Below are 12169 nucleotides of genomic sequence, written 5' to 3'. Positions count from 1 at the left end.
AACTGTTTATTTAGTCTTTTTTCAAGTGTACTAAGATATTTGCACTAAAAATAAATGAAAATACTTGGTAGTATGTTGTGTTTTTGCAGTGTACACATACCAATAGCATTAGTTTTCTACACAAGAGCCACATCTCAAATTGGTTCATGCACTTAAAAAATTGGATAATTTTTGTCAAATAATAAACTTCTAAATTTTAGTTGTTACTAATTGTACTTATAGACCATGGTACAATAATCAATAAACAATATTCAATATGGATGATGGTACATAATGTGTACAATCTGTGATAAATAACTTTTCACCAAAATGTAGGAGTTTGTTTTAAGTAAATAATTCCTTATAATTGATGAAAAATAACTATTTCTATCAGCAGATGAATTTACATGTAATGTGGGAAAAAATGTTTTGTTACAAGTGAAATAATCTGCCTGTGGAATTAGAACTGGGTTGCTAAGCAACAGACTGGGTTTGGCTGGCGTTGCTAGGTAACGGTTGTGAAATAAGTGAGATAATCTGCCAGTGGAACTAGAACTTTTTCTCCAATATTTAGAAATTATTTACTTAAAACAGGCCTTTATATTTTGCTGAAAAGTTTCCTGTAAGTTAGTTTTGTTTCATTTAAAGTGTATTTAAATATTTGCAATAGAAACTATATTAAAATACTTTGTCTGATTTTGTGTTTTTGCAGTTCATCACCTTCCATCCAGAGCTGTTTAACTTTACTTTCAGATGTTTAAGAGCATGCTCTACTGAGTAAAGGTGCATTACGTGCTCTGTGGCGTTTCCACAACCCGATTCAGCCCATTTCATGTTTAATGCAGCAGCTGCTTGTCTTAAGAACCGGGGGGGGGGAAAGAAAAACAACCTTCTCAATATGGCGTTTCGCGTTTCGCTGCACATCGAGTTCTTGTTTTCAGTACCGTATGAGAAAACTCATCGCATTTCACATTTTCTTCTCTGTGTTTTCCCCCCGCAGATGAAATCACCAACAGTTTCCGCCGCTACGGACACCTGGTCGTGGATTGGCCCCACAAAGCTGAAAGCAAATCCTACTTCCCACCTAAAGGTAGCAGCAGGTTGTCCCGCCTTTCGCTCATCGTAGAGACGTGTATCAATAAATATCGCTGCTGGTGTATCGTTTGCAGAGACTCGTATTGCTCAGCTGTTCGCCGCTCCAGCTGGGCAGCGATGCAGGTTTCTGTTTCCCTCCTGTAGGATTTAACTGTCCAGCTGGAGTTTGGATTCAGGATCCGTTTCCTGAGAAGCTGGGAATTTTTCTTTTCCTTTTACGTTGAGATTGTGTTTGCTTTTTGCTATGAAGCCCATTTTGGGCCCATTGTAGATAAAAAAGTAAAAAAGGAGTAAATATCCACCAAAAACACGCAGAAAATTTTAGATTAACTGATCAATTGTCTAGAAAAAAACAATTTAAAAAGTCAAAAATGTGCTGAATTTATTCCTTCTTTTTTGTGATTGTCAAATATTTTCTAAAAAAAAAAGTATGGTTTAAAATTTTTGACATTCAGAAATTTTCTGATCTTCAAAACTGGAAGATTTTTGACCTTTTGAACTCAGATAGTTTTCTCTAGAAAATTTGTGAAATCGAAATTTCTGAATTTTTTGGGCAACTTTTTAGCCTTTCAAACTCGGACATTTCCACATTTTCTTTTTTAGAAAATTTGTGAAATTAATCTCAAAATTTCTGAACTTTCTTCTAGCAAATTTTCAGCCTTTCAAATTAGGAAATTTCCACCTTTTTTCTAGAAAATTTCTCAGATTACTATCATTGCAAAGATTTTTCCTGGAAAGTTTCTGAGACTAACCTCAGAATTTCTGATTTTATTTATTTATTTATTTTATGGTAAATTTTAAACTTTTGGATGTCAGAAATTTCTGTTTTCTAGAAATGAATTAATCCTGGGACTAATCTAAACGTTTCTGAGTGTTTTGGTTGAAATTTGCCCGGCGACATTATTGTTGCTCTTTAAGCCTCTGTGCTGCTCCTCTTTGCTTTTAGCTGCAGTTTGTCTCATTTTATGAATCTACTCTGGAAACAATCGGTGGATGGGAATACGCTGCGTCTGGAGGATCTGTGAATATCTCTGCCAGTTTTTCCTCTCCACACTACTTTTACCTGCTTTTTTTTTATTATTCTGAGGGATTATTTGCCTCTTGTAATCCAAGAGTGGGGGATGCGGCATCCTTTTAGGGGAATGAATGAGCTTATGGCAGCTGGAGGACGCCGCCATGTAAGGGAGGAGGCGGCGGGGTCCGCTCATCTGTGCAGTGTTCATCTGAAACGTCCCGTTTAGCGTCTCGCTCTCCGTTTTATCCGGCCAGCCATCTTGGAAAGGCGACAGAAGCCTTGCAGCTCATGGCTTTGGGATTTAGAGCAAAGTGCGTCCAGCGCCTGTGGGACTGCAAAATGCCGAGCTGTGAAAACACGTCTGACCCCTTAACTGATTTCATCTGTTTTTGCCCTGTTGCGACAAAATAAAAAAGAAGCAGTTTTTAAATAACGACTGCTTTCCCAAAGAAATTAATTTGTTTAATCTGCCGTCCAGCATTGGATCCAACAGAGTCGTTTACGTTGCTATAGAGGAATTTTGGCTCACTAGTCAGAGTTGTTTCCGACTTTGATTAGGCCACGTTTTTGTTTGATCTTTATCTTAAGGTCTTAACGAAGCGAAGAAACGCCCATCAGAGATCAAGCTAAACTTCCTCGTTTGTCCGTCAATTTGAGCAACAGTGAAGAAGAATTTATTTTTAAAATCTGACATTTCTGTTTAATTAATATTCAACAAGCGGAACAGATAATCCACAACGTGTCATTATTAAGAGGATTTCATTCAACTTTTTCTCTGCAGTGACAGTTTTGAAATCGGCTGACATTTCACCAAATGAAGTGATCAGAAGTTTGCCTGATCCAGGAGACACTCCCCTTTATGGAAGAATATTCCTGCCATCCTCTCTCTGATGGGAATTTTTGTTATGTTCAATCAATCAATCAATCAATCAAATTTTATTTGTATAGCACATTTCAGCAGCAAGGCATTTCAAAGTGCTTTACATCAAATCAAACACAAAAAGACAAAGTGATGCAACATAGAATCAACAATAAAAACACAACATCAAGTCAGATTCCGTCAATAAATTTGTAATTGATTACGTTTCAAATACAACTCTAAACAAGTGGGTTTTTAGTTGAGATTTAAAGGAAGTCAGTGTTTCAGCTGTTTTACAGTTTTCTGGAAGTTTGTTACAGATTTGTGGTGCATAGATGCCGCTTCTCCTCGTTTGGTTCTGGGGATGCAGAGCAGAACCAGAACCAGAAGACCTGAGAGGTTTGGAAGGTTAATACAACAGCAGCAGATCTTTAATGTATTGTGGTGCTAAACCATTCAGTGATTTATAAACTAACAACAGTATTTTAAAGTCTATTCTTTGAGCTGCAGGGAGCCAGTGGAGAGACTTTAAAACTGGTGTTATGTGCTCTATCTTCCTGGTTTTAGTCAGAACGTGTTGATTGATTTTAGTGAGCTCTGCAATGTAGTGTAAAGTTGAAACTGCGTGACTGCACCAAATCGTCAGGTGTGTGTAATCTGTCAAAATGACAGCCTGATTTTTCCATCACCGTTTAAAAACCGACTCGTAACTCCAAAACAAACAAATTCGAAAATCAAATGCAACTGAAAATGCTGTGAACAAAAAATAGACGCAATAAGTGGAAATTCCCCAAAAAAAACAAAAACAACTGGAAACTTGCTCCAGACAACAGAGATCCTCCAGACCACTAGGGGGAGTAATACTACCTATGTGAGCATGTTGCCGTTTTATAATATTGTAAAACACAGCATGCTTGTAAAAGTAAAATGTGAAGTGTAACGTTCTTTTTCTTCCTGTACGTCCCGTTAAATCTTAACATCCCGTCTTGACTGAGAGTCTCATTTGATTTGGCGGTCGACTCCCCCTAGTGGTCTGGAGGACTTCCGTTTTTGTTTGCAGAGTTTGTCTGTTGCATTTATTTATTTTTTGTATTGTTCATATGTTTAGAGCTCGTTTTGTCAACTGTCAACGTAGCATTCTTCTTCTGAATGTTTTACTCCGTATGTAGGTCTTGGTGTGTTGTGGAAACTGTGAGATGGGACTTCCTGTTCTTTTTGGTTAGAGGTGGTTTTGCCTCTCACTGATTATTTTTTTTCCTATTATTGTTGATTCCTGAATGCTGATCCGAACTGAGGCCTGGAGTTCTTTTGTGATGGGTTACTGATTTCATTTTGCCTGCCGTTCCTTAAAAGGTTCACCACTGTTTCATGTTTTCTCCATTACTGCATAATGGCGCCTGCTGTGGTTCGCTGAAGCCTCTCAGAATTGGATTGGTAACCCTTTCCGGATGGGTCAGTGCATTACCACCTCTGGGTTGGGTCATCATAACAAGGTGGCCCAAAACACAATTTGACATGTCAAAGCAAAGAAAAGAGCTCAGGTTTGATTCGACCAACTGGTCTTAATTCTCAATACTGGATATTATTTGTCCATTTGTTTATACTACTAGTTAAATTCGACTGCAATCAAACTTCGCTGTGTGATGAATGTAGATGTCACACTTCAGCGCTCTGTTTATGGGTGTAATAACAGCGCCACCTATGGATCGATTTTAACATATTTCTGCCCATCTTTTGATGGAGAAATATCGTTTGATTAAAATATTAATTTGAGGGTCTGGCAGTAATCAGGCAGTGTGGTTAGTGACGATAAACCAAAAAATATGGATAATCACAGCTAATTTCTACAGAAGAGGATTAGAGCCAATAAAAAAAAAACTTTAAACTTTCTAATTCTGTGTAAATTTATGTCAAAATTCAAATAAATAATCAAACAGTCTACAATTATGTTGTTAATGTATTGAAATGATCATATATGTTTCCTCCTTAAATCTTATAGGATTTATAAATGTGAATTTTATCCAGATTGACAGACTGTCCCAAATTTGTTTTATAGATTTGAATTTTAAGAATAGATTTCCTTGACGATGCATAAACATGCTAACCAATTCTGATTCTGAAGAAAAAGTCAAAATTGTGAGAAAAAAATGTATTACGAGGAGAAAAAATAAATCAGAATTCTGGGAAAAAATAAATTGAGAAAAAAAAAGGAGAATTCTGAAAAATGAGAATTTTGAGGAAAAAATTCTGAATTTTCCGGAAAAAAAACAACCCTGAATTCTGAGAGTTTTATTTTTGTGTGTGTGGCCGTAACCCTCTTCCATAAATTGCCATATTAAGATGGAAATCAATTTTTCATCTAGGGACAGGATCATTTGTCTTTTTCCTTTTAAATTATTTTTGCAAAAACAATAAATAAAATAAAAAATCTCCACTCTTTGCCAAAAGATGATTTAGGCAAAAAAAAAAAAATTACTGAAACATTTAAGTGTGACAAGAGGAGAAAACAGAAGAAACCGAAGAGGAGGGAAACGTTTCGCTCCGATCTGCAGAATGAGGGAAATGCGTCCAGAGCCTGTTGAGCTTCCATCCAGGCTTGACCGAATGGAAGATAACTGTCACTTTCCACCCTGCTCCTCGTTAAACCGCCAGCAGCATGCGCCTGTGCCGTTATGAAAGTGTGTTTTGTTCAGCGGTGACTCACACTGTGGCTCAGTCAGGCTTCGGGGGCCGGGCCTGGACTGTTTTGGTGCTTGGGATGAAGGTCAGGCAGAGACAGAAAGTTGATGCCAAGGCAGGATTGTTTCCCCTCAGCTTCTTCTCTCTGCTAATATTGTCACAGCCTCCAGTAATGGATCAAAAGATGTAATAAAAAGTGTTGCTTTGATGTAGATCCTTTTAATATAGAGCTAATTATATGTAAGAAAAGATTGTTTTGTTCAGATAAAATGGTTCTTTTTTAAATGCAGGAACTTTAAATGCAACGTTCTGTTCAGAAACCTAAAATACTTTTTTAATTTTATTTATCCAACTCAAAATGTCTGCAGGCTCGTGTTGTTGGCCCAGCCTCCCGTTCCCTGACATCCATCACTTCTGTTTACAGACACAACAAGCTGCCCTGGGGCATTAAAAAAAGCAACGTTAGAGAACATGAGAACAGGAAACAGAACTGATGGGTAAACGATTTTAAACCACTTCAAAATAAGAGCATAAACTTAAACATTTAGCTACCTAAATAATTAACCGTTTATTCAGCTGAAAGTTTACTAAACAGACACGTAAATTAGTTTTAGAAGTTTATCTGGGAAAATTGCCACCAATAGCTTCATCAGTGCTTCAATCCAGAATAGAGAGTAAGACGAGGTGGGATTAGACCAGGCGTACTCTCTATGAAATTTACTTAATGGGAACAACCCAATTTCCAAAAAACTTGTTTTCCTGTAAGACGTTATTATCCTCAGTTGAGGTGGTTTGGAAATAGATTTATTTTGCAAAACTGCAAAAAAACAAACAAGAAAAAAAAACACTTCTCGCATCACGGGTCACATGATCAACAGCCAGGTGTTACTACTGGCAGAAACAACAAATAAGAAGTGGTCAGAGGATGATGGTTTGTCTTTGTTGTTTTGATTGGACAATCTGCAGCTTACAGCATCTCGTATTTCATAGAAAGTTGTCATTCGAAGGTGTTGAATCTAAAGCTCTTCTTTTTTCCCCAAAACGCCGCATGTCTTCGCTCCCAAGTTTAACGTTTATCGCTCCCACGCCTGAATAAGACGACAACGTCTCCTCTGATGGCTGAATTATGAATACATCTCAAGTAACTGTGACATCCATCGCTACCGTGAACAAGCTTAGTCACCTGTGATTTTAATTTAATTTCAAATTCGATGGAAACACTGTAATTGTGAAATTGTGGGTCCCTCCACCCGATGTTAGTAGAATACAAACAAAAATTTGTAATGGAAACAGAACTAATGACTCAATCTGGAAAAGAGACAGTGAAACACAGAATAAACAGATTGGGAATACGTTCTATAAAGCAGTGAGTTCATAAAGTTAAAAACCCATCAAAAGGAAAGACATTGGAAACCCACTGAAGCCGAGCTGCAGCTACTGATGCTCAAAACCGATTCCTTTAAAGTACAAGTGAGAGTCTGTAGTCATGATGCTGCTGTCGCTCAAACTGCCTCCCATCATCCACACAACACACTCATTGCTATTGTTGGCGATGAGCTTCAGATGCGAGGGAGTTATTTTGGTCTGTGACTTGGGGCAGAAGGAGGAGGAGCGTTGAAGGTTTCGTTGTGTGTACAGCGTCATTTGAACAGTGGAAGCTGTAAACTCCTGAGAAGCGCTTGCGTCACACAGCAATAACCGAACTTTGGAAAGGTTACAACTGCAGTGTCCTTTGCCTGCAGATGGTCACGATCAGCGTTTTATAATTTTGCTTTTATCACACCATGAGTCATTCCACGCAGAGGTCTGTTCTGTTTGCTGTTATGTCTCTTTGAATTCAGAGAAGTGCCCCAGTTTCAGTTTAAGTCTTCCTCCGTTACCCAGGCCTTGATTTATCTTTTCCCCCGTTGTGTTGGGATTACACTCTGAGTGACTGCTTCAAATTGAGATGATTAGCATTACTTGATTTCTCTGCTTTGTCCTCAAGTATTCTCCAGTTTTTCTAAGCCTTTGAGGTATTTCTCATCCTCTCTCCCCCTCTCTTTCTTTAAGGTTATTCTGTCTCCAGTAAAGTGAAACTTAAAGGTTAGAATAAGTCTATGGGGTATACAAAACATGTTCATCACATTTTTTGCACAAAATCCTTCTTTGATAATGAGATTTTAGTCAGGTTAGTTTCAGATTGAGCCGTTTTAGGTCCTCTTGTCACTTTAAATCCAAATAACCTGCCTCTTTCCACGACCCCTGACTCAGCATTAGCCATTTACACTCGCACTTGAAAATGACTCAAAACGGATGCAGAAATATACAGCCATACATCTTTGAAAAGGAGAAGTAGAGCCTCCTGCACAACCAACACGAGCGCAACAAGCTGTTTCTTTCTCCCCTCCAGGGGCTCTTTTTTTTTTGTGGGCTCTAGTGTCCTTTATATAACAGTAGGCTGACAGGAAAGGGGGAGGGAGAGAGGGGAAGACATGCGGCAAATGTCGCCGGGTCCGGGAATCGAACCCACGACGGCCGCGTCGAGGACTCAAGGCCTCCAAATGTGGGTCACGCTATACGCTACGCCACCACAGCACACCCAACAATAAGCTGTTTCTGAATGTTAAGTCAATAACAAAACACCTGTCTTTTCCAGCAGCCATTATACAGTGGCAAAACCGGCTGAACAAACATGCTGGAACTCCGCCTGGGTTTCTAGGACGGAATGGACGGAATTCCACCGGGGTTGCTAGGCAACCGGCTAGGCTGATTTGTGACGTTACTTTGGGAAGGTTTTTGAAACAACTCACTTTCCGGACACCCAAAAAAAAAAAAAAAAGGCTGAGGGGTATTGTGTTGTTTTTCTTTCTAAGAATCATTAGAGGCGCAAATGGAAGTACAAAAACGTGGAAAATGTACATTTTACATAACGAGTCCCCTTTAAAAAAACATCATAGCATGTAGAAGCGTCATCTGTTGTTCAGATGGCGTTATTCCTGATGGTTGGGTGCTTTCTGAGGCCTTGTGCTCAGTGGGAACCAATCCGCAGACACGTCTCAGCTGCTGAGATAACCCTGGACTTAAATGTCACCATTTAAGCCGGAGAAGCCAGCAGCATGACTCGGTCAGTCGCCGTATCTGGTCATCATTGGATTAGATTTCCGCAAAGTCAACATAACTTTCACTCAATGAGGTAGTGGGAAGACTTGGATTTCAATCTCGGGCTTTGATGTGCCAGTGGAAAGATGTTTGCGCTCTGCTAAGTGACTGACCCCTTGGTGACTTGGGTGTCGTTTGCACCGACTGAGCCATGTGCAGCAGGAGGGGAGCAGCAGAATAATCTACCTAAACTTAAAAACTTCATTCAAAAACACTATTTAAAAAGTCAAAATGAACAAAAGATTTAATTTTACGACAACTGGGGTGTGTGACCTAACTGTTGAAAACACTCAGAGTCTGAATCTTACATTAATTTAGAGATTTTGGTGATCTATTTCAAATGTACATTTTTTTATGTAAGTTTGTTTAACTCTTCACTCATTCCCTCAGTTTCTCTTGGCTCCACCCACTTTGGTGTAATCGCACGCAAAGATTTTGTTGGTAAAATTCATCACTGTTGCTCTGTTGTTGCTGCGACATGGAAAGAAACGGTTAAATCATGAACATTAAGTTACTTCTGAACACATCAAGACTAATGAAGTGTCGGCTGAGAGTGACATCTTCCGGTAATCTGACAATATGTCGCCTCCCCATGAATCAGGAAAGTGTCCGTCCTGTTCGTTGCTCATTGCTCTGCACACATTGCCTTACTTGGCAGACGGTGCTGAGAGCTCAGGAGGAAAGCTTTCTAAATCGCAGGCACGAGCCACTGCAGATCTCCGCTCTCCTCCCGTGGCATAAGCCTCCGCACTGCGCCAGGCTGACGGAGGCAGACACATCCTCAGCAGCGTCTGGACTGAATATCCGTTCATTCGCTCAGATTAAAGACGATGAAGTGGGTCACATCGATTTGGAGAAACGCTAATATTTACCATAAAAGAACCCCCGTCCACACACACCATTACAGGTCTATTCCTTCTGAAGTTTCTCACTTAGATGCTTTTAGATAATCAAACAAAGCCATTATTTCTTGGAGAAATGCCCAAAACAAATAGAAAATACATTCAAATTATGTTTTTAAGTGCTTGAAAAAAACATTCAGCCAATAATTCATATCTTTTGGTGACTGGAAAATGAGCTGGTTGAAAAACCTCCTGATTAAGTCACACTCTGGGGGCACAGCACCGTTACCTAGCAACACCAGCCAAGCCTAATCCATTACCTAGCAACCCAAGCAGAGCTCCATCATGTTTGGTCAGCTGGTTTTACCGCTGTTTGTGCTGTACAATGGCTGCTGGAGAAGATACGTTTTTGTTGTTGACTTACCATCCAGAAACCAACTGCTGCAGGAGGCTTCACTTCTGCTTTTCAAAGGTGGATGGTTATCTATTTGTGCAATACATTATTTTGCACAAAATAATTCTAAGATAACGACCTTTCTGTTTCGATTTAAGTCTCTGTGTTTGTTTTCTAGTCAATTTAGTTCCTGTGTCGTCTTGTCTACTCCTTGGTTGATCCCAGCTGTGTTCTGTTTCCTTGAACACTCCCCTGTGTATTTAATCCCACCTGTGTCTGTGTTTCCTCGTCGGGTCCTTGTCAAAGTGTCAAGTCAATGTTTATCTTCACTACTAGAGCTACCAGTGTTGAGTTCCTTGCTTCCTAGTTCACCTGTGCTGGATGGATTTTCTCTTAATCTGTAAGAGCTTTAATTAAATAATCCTTTTTCACACCACAACCTGGGTCCTCTGCAGCCATCCTCGCCACCAATTATCACATTTCATGACAATTTCAGTGTGCTCACTTCTGCCAGTTTTGAGCTCCTTTCAGAATGAGCTGTATTTTCGATGTCTTGCCACTTTAAATCCAAATAAATTGCAGCTGCCACGATGCCCAACTCAGCATTTATACTCGCGCATGAAAATGGCTGCAAACCGATGCACAATTATGCAACCGTCCATCTTTGAAAGGCAGAAGTGGAGAATTCTGCACGACCAACAAGAATGTAGCTGGTGGTTTTTGGATGGTAAGCCAACAGCAAAAAACAAATCTTTCCTAGCAGCTTTAAATCCAGCTGACCAAACGTGCTGGAGCTCCACTTGGGTTGCTAGGTGATGGGCTGGGCTTGGTTGGGGTTGCCTAGCATCGGGGGTTGCTAGGTGAGGAGCAGAGCCTGCTGATTAGTGACGTTAGTTACATTCTGAATGCTTTTAAATTTTCCAGATACCTAAAAACATGAACTTATTCCCAAAAATGATTAGTTGTTTTTTCTTCTTGTCTTTTTAAAGCTCTTTGTCTGTTGGTCGAAGCAGTTGAGACCCAACTGGAAGCACAAAACCATTCAAAATGGGAATATTTGAGCACCAAGTCCCGTTTTTAAGCCTAGAAAAGTGCAAATATTGTCTTGCTAAAGCGACCTAGTTTCAGTCTGTGGGTTAGTTTAGTTTAAATCGGGAGTTTGTTTCACTTTCAGCGTCTTTTCCCCACTTCCTGAAAGGCTCCTGCTCACCAGAACCTATTTCTGGATGCTCAGCTTGTAAAGCCCTCATTCATTCTCTTCCCACCTTTCCTTTGCTGTTTTACTCTCTTTTCCATCTGCCTCTCTTCCCTCCCCCTCCGAGTCACAGAACATGTTGTTCTCTCTCAGACTGGAAGAGCTGCTGGCTAGCTCTGCCTTTTCATGCCTTATTTTTACCCCATTTAAGTTTTTCCCCTCCCCTCTCTCTCTCTCTGTCTCTTTCTCTCTCTGTCTCTTTCTTTTTGAGGGGCGATGATGTTGTCCTAAACCTCAGATTTATCCGAATGACATCCCGTCCTTACGTAAGCGTCAGCCGGCCGATGATGAGGCAGCTTTCTGGTGTGTGCGCCCAATTAGAGAGATTATTTGGACGTTTAAAGCAGCTGGTAGCGGCTGGTGTTTTAGCTCCAATGTGTAAATAATGGTTTTAATTAATTTGATCTTTTTGGATTATTGTAAACATTTAATTGAACTCAGGATTGCCCTTAAAGTTCTGGATATGTACAGAAATATTTCAGTTAATTATCGGATTTTCAGAATCCGTATCAGATGTAGACATCTGATTTCCTCTTTCTTCACTTCCTTTCTTCTCTATACTCCAGTTATCTAATAATCAATTCCTTAATTGATCAATTAATTACTTAATTAATTAATTGATCAAGATTAATTTCATTAATTGTTGCACTGTTGTTGTTTTCTTGCTGTCTTGAAGTTAAATCAGACAAAACTTTTCTTGCTTTTGGTTAGTTAAAATTAACAAAATAATTTCTATTTACTAAATACCAGAAAATATAGCAGGAACATTTTTAAAACTTTCTTTGTATTTTGTGTTTTAGCATTTAATTTGAGGAATAAAAACAATTTGTTTTGGTTGTTTCAATGTAGTAAATATTTATTATTCCTAATTTCTCGATGACTTATTGACTGGATTAAATGGCTTAAATCT

General features: G+C 39.3%; 1 protein-coding gene across 2 annotated transcripts in view; it reads left to right on the top strand.

The window, feature by feature from the left end:
* Nucleotides 1–12169, top strand: part of cpeb3 (cytoplasmic polyadenylation element binding protein 3) — a 49498-nt gene that overhangs the window by 26911 nt on the left and 10418 nt on the right. For both annotated transcript variants that reach the window (XM_044135936.1, XM_044135938.1), the window contains one exon: nt 980–1069. In XM_044135936.1, coding sequence (XP_043991871.1) covers nt 980–1069 — 90 coding nt within the window. The remainder of the gene's footprint in view (nt 1–979; nt 1070–12169) is intronic.

Source organism: Gambusia affinis, linkage group LG13, assembly GCF_019740435.1.
Source record: "Gambusia affinis linkage group LG13, SWU_Gaff_1.0, whole genome shotgun sequence".
Classification (NCBI taxonomy): Eukaryota; Metazoa; Chordata; class Actinopteri; order Cyprinodontiformes; family Poeciliidae; genus Gambusia; species Gambusia affinis.
The sequence above is the reverse complement of the archived record's forward strand: the minus strand, read 5'-3'. Positions and strand labels throughout refer to the sequence as shown.